This window comes from Seriola lalandi, unplaced genomic scaffold, assembly GCF_002814215.2.
Source record: "Seriola lalandi dorsalis isolate HSWRI2012SDOR001 ecotype SW California unplaced genomic scaffold, Sedor1 jcf7180002054482, whole genome shotgun sequence".
In the NCBI taxonomy this organism is placed as follows: Eukaryota; Metazoa; Chordata; class Actinopteri; order Carangiformes; family Carangidae; genus Seriola; species Seriola lalandi.
The window spans coordinates 260,289-276,836 of NW_019525035.1; the positions used below are offsets into that span (position 1 = coordinate 260,289).

The 16,548-nt window shown below is 43.1% G+C and overlaps 1 protein-coding gene across 3 annotated transcripts in view; it reads right to left on the bottom strand.

Moving 5' to 3' along the window:
- Positions 1–16,548, bottom strand: part of satb2 (SATB homeobox 2) — a 48,228-nt gene that overhangs the window by 5,557 nt on the left and 26,123 nt on the right. For 2 of the 3 annotated variants that reach the window (XM_023412578.2, XM_023412577.2), the window contains exons 7-12: positions 15,413–15,463; positions 14,322–14,914; positions 12,901–13,113; positions 12,643–12,729; positions 11,688–11,840; positions 9,722–9,916 (exon numbers count right to left, since the gene is read on the bottom strand). In XM_023412578.2, coding sequence (XP_023268346.1) covers positions 9,722–9,916; positions 11,688–11,840; positions 12,643–12,729; positions 12,901–13,113; positions 14,322–14,914; positions 15,413–15,463 — 1,292 coding nt within the window. The remainder of the gene's footprint in view (positions 1–9,721; positions 9,917–11,687; positions 11,841–12,642; positions 12,730–12,900; positions 13,114–14,321; positions 14,915–15,412; positions 15,464–16,548) is intronic. The other variant, XM_087175675.1, reaches the window with a different exon arrangement.

Below are 16,548 nucleotides of genomic sequence, written 5' to 3' on the forward strand. Positions count from 1 at the left end.
CCTGCTCCTCCACCATCCACCGACCTTCATCATTTCTGCGCTTATTTGGGCTGACAGCAAGGACTCTTGGATCAATCGCCAGACACACATGCATGCATCGATGGCAGGGGGCCTGGTCTCCCTCATGTCCTAATGATGATGTCAGAGAGCGGAGCCAAACACAGGGGGCGGGTTCGCTTCCTCACACTTTATCTCCTTCGTCCTCTCTCCTCCCGTGCTCACACTTTCTACCCTTTGCTTCGCTTTTCCCTCTTTTTCTCCTCCCCTTGCTTCACCCTCTCTTCCCTCCGCCTCCCTCTCTACTCAGGTCTAATGCATCAGGACACTAATGAAGTGGGCCTCTGCCAAGCCAACATGACTCCACATCCAAATCAGCCCCGGACTGGTGGATGCCAGCAGCCCCCACGCCCACCTCCCTATGTCCTCCACCTCCCTCCATCCTACTCTTCCTCCCCCTCACTGCTGTCCCCTCCCACTGTAACTCCCCACTTTTTACACCTTCAGCCGTCTCCACCTCCTGTGTAGTAGCAGTAAACCTCAGATAGAGTCTCATATAGTCATAGATATAGTACTTTACTTTAAACAAAATCAATAATTCAAGTGGACTATGGTGCATAAATCTGTAATCATTTATCATCAGTAATAATGGCACAGTCAGCTTTTCCTTTTCTTTTCTTTTTCTCTGGAGGCACTTTCTGACCACACGACATTACAATATGACTTGTGGTAACCTGTGTCGTAAAATATCATAAAATGCCAGAATGACCCTGCACGTCACTGACCAACGAGTTCTCCAAACTAAATGTCGTTCGTCATTTCCCTCCAAAATGACCCATCATTTCTGACCTTCCACCTCCTCTGGTTAAGGTTAAGCTACGTCTGGGGACTTGGTTAAGGTTATAGGGAAAGATCGTGGTGTGGGTGAAGAAACCACTTGGTTAATGGCAGGAAAAGATCACAGTCACAGCTAAAAACAAAACCCACAGTAGTCAGTTAAGGTTATGGGGAAAGATCGAGGTCATTGTTAAAACAAAATACTGGTTGTAACTGAGTACATTTAGTCAAACAGCTGAGTATTTCCATTTTTAGATGCTTAATACTTTTACTCCACAATGTGTCAGAGGGAAATATTAAACTTTTTACTGCACAACATTTAAGAGCTGGAGTTACACGTTACTTTACAGAGAAATATGAAAAACCTAATAAATGTTGGTGAACCAGTAATGTCTATGAGTTGTTATCCGTTTCACCAAAGAGACGTTTCCTCTCTAAACTTCTCACATAGTTTCGTTGCAGTAATTGTTCAAATGATCCAAATTTTCCCAAAAAGAAAAGATTTGAGAAACTTACAAAAAACAGATTTGTGTTGCGCAACTTTCTTCTTTCCTCTCCAATAAATCATCTCACGATTCCTCACATTCATGTGGTGACCCTGTACAGGGGCCCGACCCCTAGGTTGGGAACCACTGGACTAAACTATTGTATAATAAGCAGTTAAACCAAGCTCCACCTGGAGCAGCTACATCAGTAAAATGCTGCTGAAGCTTTGATACTTCAGTATTAACAGTCTAATAATCTCACATGTTACATAATATTATGTCAGTCAGTGTCATTTTACTGAGTACTTTTACTTTAAGTACTTTAAGTTTTACTCAAGTACATCTTCGTGCTACTTGTATTTCACGTCAGTATTTAAGTTTATAGTTTACGTTTTACTAAGTCTTAAGGATTAACATACAAAACACTGCTTAAGAAAAACTATGCACATTCTACATTAAACCTTAAAATTAGCTCCAGTTTGACCAACTGAAACTGCTTGGTGGTAATGATAAAATAATACATTATATAAATACCCAAACTGCTGTTTTATGCTAAATGATTACTCTAGGATTTGAAGTTGTAGTGAAGCAGCTGAATGTTTCATAACACCGGTGTTTAAATTGATATTCTGCTTATTCATTTTTTCCATTAATTTCACATAGAACTGACTTTTTGTGAGTCACATGAGTTGTTGACAGAAACAGAGACTTTGTCCCGAGTGCAATTTATCCTCCGAACACATTAAGTAGTGAATGTAAACAGAAACCTTAAGTATATTTGGCCCTGGTCACCTTCATCCTTCCCTCTCTCGCCTTTAACTCCTCCCGTCTTTGACCATTACACTCTTTTGGAAGAGGCAACATGTCACTTCAGAGCAACACAATACAGCCCTGCTCTCCCAAAACCACAAGCACTGGAGCCCCGCGGCCAGACCGGCTCTTCTCATGGCATGATTCAATATTCCTGAAAAACTTCTGCTCCTTTTTTTTTCCGTCTCAGTCTTTCCTTTTCTCTCTCTCTCTCTCTCTCTCTCTCTCTCTCTCTCTCTCTCTCTCTCTCCTGGCAGCACTGTGAGTGCACTGCAGTAAAATGAAAAAGTTTTCTTTTAAACGTAAATCAAGGCAAATTACGACGCAGAACTATGAAAGAATTATAGAACATGAAATATTCATCTTCTCCTTAATGAGCTCTGGTCCTCCAGGGCCCCTAACTCTCTCTCTCTTTTCTCTTTTCTTTCTGTGTGTGTGTGTGTGTGTGCGTGTGTGTGTTTGTGCGGTCGTACACGTGTGTATTTGTATGCACGCACTCGCGTTGTTGCATATTTTTTTCATTCAGACTGTGGGTGGTATTCATTCCATTTATCTGCAATTAAACAATTAACTTAATTGTGGTTTGCCCAAAAGCCCAAACTCCACCCTGCACCAGTGAATAAGAGGCCACCGGGATGCACTGAGCGAGCGAGAGAGAGAGAGAGAGAGAGAGAGCTACTTCCTCTCAAAGTGAATGAATGAAGACAACAAGCTAATTGTTGTGTTTATTTATATAGGATCTCAGTAACACTATAACACACTATAATGTAGTTATAAGCAGTGTTTATATAAGTGTTTATTAGTGTATATTTCAGCTTTAACTCTTAGTGGTTGGTATATAAACAGATAAGGAGCAACTCAGTGAAACACTAATATAAAATGTTATTAATAAAAACTTTAAACATTTAAAAAAAAGATTCTAATGTGTTATAAGCCACTGAAACTAATGATTCTTTTCATTTCATCGATAATTATTGATTGATCCCTTTATAATTTACCACGTCCTAAGGTGACGTCATCATCAACAGTCAAAAACCTGGAGATCTTCAATTTTTTTCCATCATTTATGACAAAGAAAAACAAATAATTGTCACATTTAAGATGCTGGAGTCAGTAAATGTTTAGCATTTTTCTACTATTAGAATAGTTGCAAATTAATGTTCTGTCAGTCAACTAGTCGATTAATCAACGAACCATCGTAGCTTTAGTTTGTATTGCTTAAAGGGTGAAAGTAAGTTACTGTTTTTTCTTTGCTTTTTATTTAATTATTGGATTCTATGTTTCAGGTATAAGTGATGCTGCCACTAAACAGCAGTTCAAAGTTTTATTTGTCACATGCTGAGTTATAATGTGCAGTAAGCAAAGCAATGAAATGAACGTTGAAAAAAAAATTGCTATAATAAAGAATATTGCATATAGCGGGAAATATCGCGATATTTAATGTTTCGGAATATCGGCCAAAGTCAAGTAATCGGTGGATTTCCAATGTTCTCGACCACAAACTGAAAGCTGTGGCACTGAGTCAAAAGCCCTTTGTTTTCTTTTTAAAAGCAAAAAGACTAAATAAACTAAAACAGCTGCACACTGTAGATTTCAGCCAATATAACTAAAACAGGAGCAAAAAGTTCCTTTGTTTGGGACCATTTTCAACTGTGAATCAATACATAATTGGTGTTCTGGTATTTTTATTTATTTTTTTTAAGTTATTTTTTTGGGCTTTTTGTGCCTTTATTGATAGAGCAGTAGAGAGAGACAGGAAATGGGGAGGCAGAGAGAGGGGGAATGACATGCAGCTAAGAGCTTGTCCGATGCGGGACTCGAACCGGGGCCAGCTGCAGCGAGGACCTTAGCCTCTGCACATGGGGCGGATGCTCAACCAACTGACGCCCCGGTGTTCTGGTATTTACAGTGAATATGAAATGTTGTGTTCTTCCATTCCTGGCATTTGTAGCTTTGTAATTAAAGTTTAGTTTTCTAGAGAATCCTGAGATGTTTTTAAGTGGTTGATTCACTGGTTTCCTACATTTAAAATCAATCTAAATCAATTGTGTCATCGTGGGAAGTGCCGCTGAGCTGGTGTGAACAGTGGTGTAATGGCTCTGGAGGGAGGTTTCCAAACTCTTGAGAAAATGAGGCCTAATGATGTCATCAGGGCTGTCCTGTCCCGGGCGTTACGTTACTAAACTAGGGTGTGGTGTTTGAAAGACAAGGGCGTTTACCTGGGAGGCTGCGGTGGTTCCACGGAGGGACAGGATGGTGTGTTTTGAGCTTGACCCGGACTAGAGACTGAAGGTCAGAATATCCCGGCCTCAGTTTTGACCTTTTAAATATACAGTAACTCTCGTCTTAAGAGACCTTCAACTAAAACATTCTTTGAGTCTCTGAAACATTTGATCTACTGCTAGCATAGCATCATTAGCTAGATTTTATAGATATTATAGCTAATATACGGTAGCTAAGAGGGCTCTGCTTAGTACAGCACCACCAGCAGTTCTGGATTGGTAAATACTGAGACTGTCTTCCTGTAAGAAACGAGCCCACAGGTCGTTTGTGCAGCAGTTAATTATGACTTATAGTTACGTCTTGTTGCTAGGCAACATCTAGTGGCCGTAGTAATGATGACAGGAGCGAAGGGAGAAGTGTCGGTGACGTGGTATAAAGAGAGACAGAGTCCACGTCAGGAGGAGGTGGTTATGTTGTTTTGTATTATCCATTACTGTAACCATGACAACAAAGGTCACCTAATGTTGAGGAGGTTTTCCTAAACCTAACCGAGCCATGACCGTGGCGATGACAAAGGTAGGTAGGCTGCTCTCGTTCTACAGCCTGCATGTTTATTATTGTAACCATGGCAACCGACCTATATGGTTGTTCAGGTAGGATGACTGGTTGTGTATACTGCACAGTGCGAGACCCTTCTGCTGTCCCCATTGTGATACGAATACACGTTCTGGATTGATGACTCCATTTATCGGCATGTGTGGGGGCGGCTCGACTTGACAGTCTCCTAAAAGGGAGATACGAGTTTTTCGTAGTTTTGACAAGAGCCATTTGTTGCTGCTTTGGCAGGAAGCACCTCTGTATGTGACACCAGGGAAGCACCTTCAGACTGAAGTGAGACACAAAGAGAGAGGAGGAAGGGCGCCGTGGCTGTTACTTCTTGTTCTAGTCCACCACTCCTGGGGTCTCAGCCACGGTGAGCGGTCATACACACACACACACACACACACACACACACACACACGAACATAAACACCCCCAGACTAGCAGCAGAAATCAATTTAGCAAAAACAATACAGAAATTATTTATAAGGGCAGACTCTGCCAAATTAGCTGTGGGACGCACTTAACTGCTAAAGCCGTATGAATAAGAGCTGTGGAGCAAGCACCAGGACCGTGTCAGTCATGAAGAAATGTGATGCTGCTGACATGAACGAACACACACACACACACACACACACACACACACACACACACACACACACAGCACCTGCAGTTTTAATAGACACAGTCAGAGATCTCCCAGAGCCCCTAACATGCAGAAACGGCTCACGCTACTGTACATACAGTCCAGTCCAAACACACACACACACACACACACACACACACTGAGGGCAGCGCTGAATTCGTCCTTCCTGTGGTTGCCTGTTACAGTTTTAGAGAGCCTCTTATTGTCCAAACACAAAGGAGCGCTCACATTACCATCTATCAGTGTGAGATTTTGTGTATGTGTGGCAGATGGGACACATGTGTGGTCTGTGGTGGCAGGCCGGCTGGAGCCTGAGGTTGGTGGGAACCTAGAGGGGTCTGAAGACAGCAACACGAACACACGCATACATGTATATATATATATATATATATATATATATATATATATATACATATATATACTCACACACCTCATTTCCCATTAATAAATCACCAGTGTTTCGCCACAGTTCATCTCCCTGTGTCTCGAGGTGGGCGTGGGGGGTTTACAACGTGGTCGTTCTGAGGGTAAACTTTATTTTTAGTCTTTGTGGACAGTGTGAGAGGAGCAGAGGAATGTGTTAATGGTGCCGCCACAGCTTCCTCCCCGTCTTCCCATCAGCCCTTTAATACACAGCTCTGAATGGGAAGAGAAAAATTGCTCGGTGGCGGGGTGGAGGCGGGTGGAGCCGCAGAACAACCCCTCCGGTTCGTGTCGAGATGTAAAATGGGAAGTTTCAGCATCTGCCTGTTTTTGATTTATGACATATGGTCTGTGCTATATGTGGTATATAATTGCTTTGCATTGTGGGACAGAGTGGGCTGGTGGTTAGAGACGCTGTCTCTCAACTGGACAACCGGGCCTCAAACTCCCCAGGCTTAAATGTGTTCGAGTGAAAGGTGAATTCAGCTCATCCTGACCTTTGACATTGTCTGTTGTTGCTCTGGTCCATGTTTAATTTAAAGGAATAGTTCAACAGTTTCTTGTGAATGATGAGATCGATATTGCCCTCACATCCGTCCACCAGCCATTTAGCTTAGCTTAGCATAAAGACTGTAAACGGGGGGGGAACAGCGAGCCTCTGTCTATAAGGCGTCTCTAAAGCTCATTAATTAACCTGATTTATTTAGTCTGACACGTTGCGGTGTCACAAAGGTTTGTGTGCCAGACTATTTCTTGGAGCAGTGACTTCCTGAAGTTTCTTAAAAACAACCTTTTGGACTATAAGGTCGATGAAACTGACTCACTTCGAGGTCCATTTACAAGCTGTTCTGGAGCTTTCTATCGTATCTTATGATAATCATCAGCAGACAGAGGTGATGAGTATTTTAAAGACTTCTTGTTCATGTTAGGAATCTATAGATTGAAAGCCACTAAATGGAACTTGAGGTGAGATTGTTTTGTTAGCAGCTGAATTAATGAACTTTGAAGCTCAACTTTTTAGGTAACAGACATGAATTTCTTGATTCTGATCTGATCGAACTTTGAATCTCAAGCAGCCACGAGCCTGCTAACTTTAATCTTTAACAGCGTTAGAAGATGTTCACGTCCCTACTGGATGAACAGTGTAGGACAAAGTAGGTTTTTTATGGCCAAACTGTTTTTGAGTGTTCTTAACTGACCAGGTCAATCACATGATCTCTGTCCAGATGAACAAGTTTTAGTTGCCACAGACCAGATTTAAGGCAACAAGCCCCTGAAACAGGAGAACAGTAAAGACCCAGCAGCACAGGAACAACACCAGAAACATTTATTTATCTGCAGATTTCAGCCACTGACTGTGAAGGATTTATGGTGGCGCTTTATTTTTCCAGGTCCATAAATTTTAATTAGTTTCCAAATAATTTCCCAGGAAGTTTCCTGGAAAGAATCACGTTATTTGGTGCTAATTATAGGTAATATATAACACATGTGATTAGTTGGTCTATTACTTACTTCTAAATGTGAAGCTGAGCTCATCCTTGACACTTTTAATCAGAGAATAACACGTGAGCTGTGCTATAAAAAAGAAAATAATTCAGCATAAATGAAGGATAAAGTTTCCAGTAATAACACAGTGATGAGTAAATATTTACTGCGGTTTAAATGGAGCGGCTTCCTCTGAAAGTTCCCCTGAAATTATCACCAAATGACGTGGTTCCTTCCGGGAAAGTTTAAGAAAATCTTAGGAAATAACCGGATTCACAACTAAACTTTAAGTATGATTGTTAATTTTGTATTTTAAAGTATCCAGCTTAATTTGATCCCGACAGTTACAGGGCTGTGTGTAAGAACGTTACAGCTCCTATGCTGTTTACAAATGATACAGATGTTTACATCCTCAATGGAAAACTGAATCGGCACTTTAACTTCCTGTACTGGAGAACTGGGACAAAACAAAAACAGTGGATTCAGAGTGTGAGAAATGTTGTTTTTCATATTTTTCAAGTTTATATTCCTGTGGTGTCTGCTGCTTCAAATCACTAGCAGATGAGCTTTTTATCTGTGCGGCTTAAGAGTAATAAGAAGTCACAGACAGACTGGCAGATAGACAGACAGGGTGGGTTCATTATGGACAGTTAATGAAAGAGGCCAACACATCAGTGAGTTTCCTGCATCGATCTCCCTCCTCCCTCAGCCCGTCTTCAGCCTCCGCCTCCCTCCTCAAAAACTAATGGGGCATTTCCTCCAGTGCCACACCACCCAGCAACACTGTTTACTCTTCGCTCCACTGGGGCACGCACAGACACACAAACACATGTGCACACACAACGAGATCAAACAGCGCTGTACACACTTACGCGAAATGAATATAATGAGTAAATAATAATGACAGGTGTGGTCTCTGAGGGCGGGGAAATACACTTTAATACTTCTTTGACTCAGTCGGTGGATTTAAAGCACAGCTGGATGCACAGCTGTCTGTCTGTACATGTAGTGTACATGCAGTGTGTGGGCGGTGAGCGCTCCTGTTACGCTGAACCTGTGTGTACCTGACTTTACATGTGTCCTGCTCCAGATTCGGTCACCCTCAACAACTGTGGAGGTGATCGGGAGACGGATTTGACAGAAATAAGATGTAAAAAAAAAAAAAAAAAAAAAAAAAGGTGATTTTTGATGTGGAGCGGAGGTCAAAGAAGATCCAGTGATATCGTACTTTTTTACAGGCAGTGGTGGAGGAAGTGTTCAGATCCTTTACTTTAATAAAAGTGCTAATGCTGCACTGTCAAAATACTTCATTACAAGTGAAATTCTCTATTTATAATATTACTTAAATGTGTAAAAGTATAATCAGGGAAAAGGTACTGAAAGTATCTAAAGTAAAAGTACTCAATGCAGAAAGATGGCCCCCGTGACTTATATACTTATTATAATATTTGTTGTTTTTATAACTTTCTTCAACGTGTGAGCAGCAGTTGACTGTTGCAGCTGATTGCTGTGGAGTTAAATTTGAACTATTATTTGCAATTAATGATTATGTTCTTGATTGGATTGATTGTGTAAAAACTGAAAATAGTGAGAAATGCCCATCACTGTTGCCCAGAGCCAAAAGCAACACCTTTGCATCTTCAAAATTATTAAAAATAAATGCTAATTGATAAAAAAAATTATTGGAAGGAAAAGCAGGAAAATATTTGAGAAGCTGGAACAATGAAAATATTTGGTGTTTGCATGAAAATTGACTCAGATGTTCATCAAAATAGTTGCCCATTAATTAGTCTGCCAATCAGCTAATCGATTAGGTGACTAATTGTTTCAGCTTTACTTGTACATTCATGAGTTCCTTAATATTTATGGCAAAGCATCATATTTTAAAAACTCTTACACAAAAGTTTGAACCTGTAAAGTACCTGGTAACTAAAGCTGACAGATAATTGTAGTTGTAGTGGAAGGATGAAGCGAAAACATAATACTCAAGTAAAGTACAAGTACCTGAAATGTGTACTTGAGGAAATGTACACGAGGTCAGTTTCCACAGATGTAAACAACAACACAAGATGACGTGTGCGGTGAATCTGTTTTCAGTGTTTCCTGAGATGCAGTTTAGTTCCAGGTTCTAACACAACCCAGTCAGTGTTCTGTCACATCTGTCACATCTGGACTTGGAGATGTGAGGTGCCTGTTAACAGTCTTTGGTTCTTACCTGTGTGTCCTGCGGCAGGTGGAGGACGGTGTGCAGCCTCTCGGTGTGATGGTGCCTGGACTCCTCCTCGTACGCCAGGTCTCTGTCGGCCTGCGGCAGCGTCAGGAACCTCCGGATGGTGCACAGGTTCTCCCACAGAGTGCGGTTCTCCGGGCTGGGGTTCTCCTTCCACCGCAGCAGCTCACACAGCCAACCCTGGAGGAGAGACGCAGGAGGACGGGGGAGAGAGAAGGTGAGGTTAAAGGAATACTTCCATATTTTTGTTGTTAGATTAGAAGTCGGTATTTTCCATTTTTAAGGAGCCACTTTATCCGACCAGAAATAACACTGGGAGAAGAAGAGGGGCAACACGGAGCATGAGAGAATAAAGAAAAGTTAAAGTATGAAGGGAGACAGGAGGACACAGAAAAATGTGATCTACAGGGAGATAAAGCATCGAGAGCAGAATCAAATTTAGCAACAAAAAAAAAAAAAAAAAAAGTTGGAAATGCGTGAGGTAGACGGGGGAGGGGGAAGGAGAGACGGAGAAGATTCAATTATATCTGCTAGACTGGTTCAGTTTGTGACACCAGCTGTTGTGTTCAACCAGCCACCTCGGGCAGCATGCACCGCTAATAGCCTGATCATCTCTCTCTTCCTCTGCCTCTGTCCTTGTGGCCAGCTGCAGCAGATGGGTGCACTGAGCCGTGACCCCCGAGCCACCGCCAGACCCGCCAACCTGGGGGAGTGGGGGGGTGTGGTGGTGGTGAGGGGGGGGGGGGACCGGCCTCGCAAAAACCGCACGCACATACTGTAATACATGATGCACACATCTCCGGTTGCGTTTTTTTCTCACGCTTACACCTGGTAGCTCGGCCACATGCTACAGTCCTGAGACGTCATGTGACTGTGTTTGAATGAATCACAAACAAGCATCAACATCTCTCTCTTCTTGAGTTTAGAGAGCGGGTGAGGGGGAGTTTATCTCACCGTCACTTTGAACTCTCTGAACAGCATCTTTGTCTCAAGCTGCCAAAACTCCGTATAATACATCGATATCCACAGACTCTTTTTGCCCTCAGCTACATACATGCTGCTGCTCTCCCCTCTGGTTGGTGGAGGTTACAGCTGCAGCCTGAGGGGAGACCTGCAGACACTACTCAGGGCTATAAAAACACTTCAATAATTAAATGCAGGTTATTATTTATAGTCATATTCTCCTAAAGATGCTGAGTCAGAGAAAAGGCAGTAAAACTATCATAAAGTATCAGGTGTTAATTGGTTTTAGTGTTTTAATAATACTGTAATTAATTTATATTAGACTACTGTTGAATATTTCTCCATTATAATACTTATATTTAGTTATTTTCTGGATGTATATTAATATATATGAGGAAATGGCATTCACATTTGTTTTGTTTTGTTTGTTTGTTGTTTGTTTGGTTTCTGTTTGTTTGTTGTGTTGAGACCAACTAACCCTAACCTACTTGTACAAGATCTGGGACACTTAAAACGGAGCCATTGCTACATGTAATGTTATTAATTACACCAGTGTTTTCCCTGCTGTGATAAAAATCAGAAACATCTCATGAATCATGTTTTTACATCTTAAGATGATGCAGGAAATAAGTTCTAGTTTTAACGATGTCATTCGAATCGATTCTTGTTTGTCTGGTAAAAAAAAAAAGATCCCGCAAAAACAAAAATATTCATTTTAAAGCTCAGTAGCAGGTAACAACTGTTCACTGTTTGCCGCCCCCCCCCCCCCCCCCCCCAGGTTGTTTTGGTAACACATTCATCAAGCAGTAAATATCTGATTGTCTTGACTTGTTCTGGGGATTTAAAATAAAAATGCTCCTTCATTCCTAAATTCAAATCCCCATTAATCCAAAACTGAGCAAACACTGATCTCAGACCTGATATTTTCTGGCTTCTGTTTTCCCAGTGACTCCCCCTCCCTCCCTCCCTGCCTCCCTCCCTGCCTCACCTGGCTCTTGTTGGCGGCCACCTTTGCGAACAGAGCTTGGGACACCTTGGCTCTCTTCATCTCCTGCTGGATTTCCTCATAGATGCCTGACGTGATGTTGACCAGCGACTCCAGCTTCAGCGGGAGGTCGGGGCCCGGGCCGGACGGCTTGGGCTGGAGGAGCAGAGGAGCAGAGGAGCAGCGCATGATTTAATACACAGTGAGTACAAATTGAACGGGCTGCGAGTGGTTCATGTTTTAAGAGCAACAGCTATCAGATAAGCTCGGATAACGGGATTCAGCTGAGATTCTTTTATTATATTCTGAAACTACTAAGAGGTTTTTCCCGCGAAAGCGAATCTTGTGTATACATACGAGTAAAGGTTATCAGCTGATGATCAGGCCAAGCTGCTCTGAGAACAGACATGCAGTGTTCCCTGTATGAACATCAGCTGCACATCTGCAGCGCACGTCTCCACATGAATTTTGTTTACAGATCAAAGTCATTAAGTCCTTCTCTTTTGTCATTCTCTGTTGTTTCTGTTTGAATGAACATGTATTGGCTCTCAGAACGCTTGTATACACAGCGTTTGAAGTCGTCCACAAGACATGTACAGACCAGCTAGCTTACATTCCCTCAGTGTAAACGATGCTGAGATAATTTTACATAGACATAATAAGAATAGCGCGCACATTTGCCCCAGAGCCATGAATGGGCATTTGCTCTGACATCAGAGAGAACCTCTTATCATCCACGCCGCTGAATCGTCATGTGCACATGGAGAGAAACTTCCAAATACTGTACAATGTCCTTTATGTTTACAACATGCGCCCATGATGGCTTTGAAGCTGTTTTCTCTTTATAACCGGAATTTGTTTAAGATAAAAAATAAAAAAATCCCAGCACAGGCAATAAGACAAAGTACATGATGTGCTGCACTTTGTGAGGGCAAGTTACAGATCGGAGATAACTCACTGAGTTGGAGATCTTAGTCTTGTTCTTCCAGATGGAGGCCCAGGTATCAGGGGTTATCTGGTCATCCAAGCTCCTCTCCCACACTTTCTATGCACGGACACACACAGGACACGCGACGTGTTACAATCAAATGTTCGAATCGGTCATTTAAAAAAAAACATTAAAAAATCCGTCTGTTTTTTCCATAAAAGCGAAATCCTGTTGTATAAACGTGTGATATTAGGCGGGAAAAGATGCCGCAGGTGCTGAGTGACTAACCTGCGAGAGGCGTGGCGCTCCGGGGTTGGAGGAGTTGGAGGCGGGGAGGCCGACCGAGGGGTTCATGGTGCGCTCTCTCTCCTCCTGGTAGATTCGGTCTCTCTCGCTCTCGGGCAGGTTGAGGAAGTTCTGCATTGCTTTCAGGTTGACCAGCAGGGACTGCGAGGCCGTGCGAGGGTCCTCCTCCTTCCTCAGGATCTCGGACAGCAGACCCTGAGCAGCACAAACACACACGTTCCACCCATGAACTTTTGCTGCAAGGAAATATTGTTGCTTCACAATCACTGACGTCAAACGAATATGTTGAAGTGGATCATCCCAATCCATGTTTACTCGTAGACGTGGGATGACTGAGCATTTGTTGTTGCGCAGCATTGGACATGAAGTTGCAACTGGGGTTAAAAGTTTGATAGAGCCGCACCACTTAGGGCGGAAACTAACTTTTTTTTAAAATTAGATCATGGGATATTTTCCCAGTAGTTAGTCATCTTCACTTTCTTCACACTTTTCTCTTCACTTTCCAATTTTTATTCTGTTTTCTGAGCTCAGTGTTGAAAAAGCTCCTTTTATATGTAATAAAAATCATTGAAAGGAAAAGCAGGAATTTTTCTTATGATTTGAGAAACTGGAAGAAATTAAATGTTTGTTTTTTTTGCATGAAAAAAATAAATTGACTAAAGTGGCATGAAAAGAAAATAACAAATAATAATAATAAAGTAAAGTATCTCAGAACTAAAGCAAATGTGTGTCGCTCAAAATCCCAAATCAACCTGCTATTTTTTGATAAAAGTTAGTAATCAGTTTGATCATAAATACAAGCACTTACACACAGAGACACAGACACTCAAAACTCACTAAAAGACACCTGGCCTCTATACCAGTAGGTCTATGAGCCAACTCCCATTACATTCATCTAATGGGGCATATGGTAACCAGTTTAGCGCAGCCTGAATGCATCAGCTGTTTGTGCCGCTGCGAGGGCGGGGAAGGAGACTCAATGACCCAGCAAGCTACCCCGCCATGCTTCCGCTAATCCCACTGAAAATACCACAAGGTGGGTGACCACAGAATTAGTCAAACCCAGTGTGAAAAATTACAGTCTATCAGTGACGTCAGTCTATTTATTTCTGTCAAATCAGACCAAAATAAAAAAAGCTCTCACCTGATGCGACGTGAGGAACGGGAGCTATGATCAGGTGAGTCTAAGAAATAATGAGTCTTAAAGGGAAGTTTAGATTCCTGTCTGACACAGTGACGCCACTAGATGCAATATATTCATTTTCGGCTAATTTCTTCCGTCTGAGACTTTCCTCTCCTGTCCCTGATGCATTGCCTCGCCGCTCCTCTCCCTCTGATCATTTTACCACCACTTTCCCAACGGTCTCCTGACCTTCTGACCACAGTCTGTCCTGTTTTCCTACCTGTGTGCGGTTGAAAGCCACACGGGCGAACACGGCCTGGGAGACACTAGCTCTCTTCAGCTCGTCTCTGACCTGCTGGTAGATTTCAGAGGAGACCTCGGCGGCCGAGGGGTTGCTCCCGGGATGGTCGCCGCCAGCTTTGGATGAACCCCGAGGGATGGGCGGGTGGTTGAGGAACTGCTGGTTGAGGGCCTGCGGGTGCTGGTGGGCCAGCAGGCGGCTAACGGCCAGTTGCTGGTTGATGAGATGGGCCATGGCGAGCTGCTGACGTACCAGCTGCGGGGATAGCTGAGGGGAGAGCAGCCCACCTGGCCCCAGCAGGGGCTGCAGGGCGCCCGGCGGGGGCGGAGGAGGCGGAGGAGGCACCTGGCCCGTACGGAGGGGCGGGCTGTGGTGGAGGGGGCCGTGGGGCGAGGGCTGCTGCTGGGGAGGTGGAGGCTGCTGAGGTGGTTGAGAGGCGGTCTGTGGATCTCCAGATCCAGCTTTGAGGAGAGGACTACCAGCACCCAGGTGACTGAGCTGGGCCAGGCCGGCCAAGTGAGGAGGGGGTCTCTGGCCCAGCACACAGAAGTCCGCCATGTTGTCTCTCTCAACTGGAGAGGAGAGAAGAGGGTCAGGGTGGTTCAGATCCTTCACTTCAGTAGAAGTAGTGACACACTAATGTAAAAATACTCCCAAATAATTAAAATACAGAAGTATCCTCAGCAAAATGCACCTCAACTATTCACAGTAAAAGACCTTATTCTGCACCACAGATATTATTATCTATTATATTCTTATTGATTGTTACTGATGTACCAGAGAGGAAGTGTCTCTAACAACTCAGACATCTGACATGTGACGAGGAGCAACAGTACATTACGTTTTATAAACTTATCATACTGTACGTTTTTAATGTAAAATCTTCATCTAAAAGTAATTAGTAACTAAAGTTGTCAAATAAAAATAAATGTAAAATAGAATATTTTCCTGACATGTAACTTACTTTTCTACAGAAGAACAGTGTTTGAGTAGTACTTTCCAGCAGGATATGTGTTCAAGCAAATGTCTCTACATCAACACATTGATTAGATATTGATTAGATTTCTTACTTTTGATGTCAGCAGTGTCTCGTCCGGACCACATCTTCTCCAGATAATCTACTACTCAACGAAACACACACAGAAAATCAGTCAGGAGAAGCTCACAGAAGAAGAAGCTGAACACAAGAAACTTTAAAGCTCAGATTTTAACATGGATGATCAATAAAGATCAACAACTTAACAAACATAAGAACCTGGCAAACTTTGTCTGCTGAAGAAGATCATGTTGTATGACTCAAAGCTCCAGAGCAGCTACTAAATGGACCTTGAAGTGAAACGGTTTAGTGAAGCGTTTCTCATCACTAAAACAGATTTATATGAAGCGGTCCAGCTACTCTACCCAGCTATGACTGACGTGCAGCGGGCCAATCAGAGAGCAGTGAGCCGTGTGTGTGTGTGTGTGTGTGTGTGTGTGTGTGTGTGTGTGTTGACATCTGGAACAGAGCCGTGTGCAGGGCCCCGCTTCCAGCTGAAGAGCAGAACTAATGCTGGAAACGCAGAGTGAAACCTAACGCTCCCTCCTCTGTCAGCAGCTGGCTCCAGCGTCACCTCACCCTCTCTCACCCTCTGAGCTTTTTAATGTGAAGATTATAGTGCAGCTTCCGAGGAGGTGACGGCGGTCGGGACAGCGACGTCGTTGCTCTTGGCGCGTTACGTTACAGACGACACAGACGGAGCTGCAGCGCCTCCTGACCTTCTGTGCAAAGCCACATTCACTTCTACGCTTCCAACGTACGGCAGAAACGACAGGATAGGTTTCAATTTAAAGTTCAGTTCTGAACAGAGTAGACAGTTGCCATGGAGATAGCTTTGATGCGTGTGTTGTGCTGGAAAGCCGTTGCTGTTTTTTTGAAGGAGAAAACACTAACGCCCTCACGTGTCATCTCGGCAGCTCCGTCGCGTAGTTCGGTTTTTGAGGTAGTGCACGTTATCTAATGAGACAATGGGCCCCCGGGTGCACACACATGCAGAGGGGCCACATCCCTCCTGCTGTACAGACCAGCGAGAGCCACAGACTCACAGACACATCTCTGTGGTCATTCTGCATCTTTTTATGCCGTTTTCTTCTTTTGTGTCTCTGCAGCTCTTTGTGTTTATTTGAGTCACTTCCCAAAAAGAAATGACTTCAAACAGAGATTCTGGCA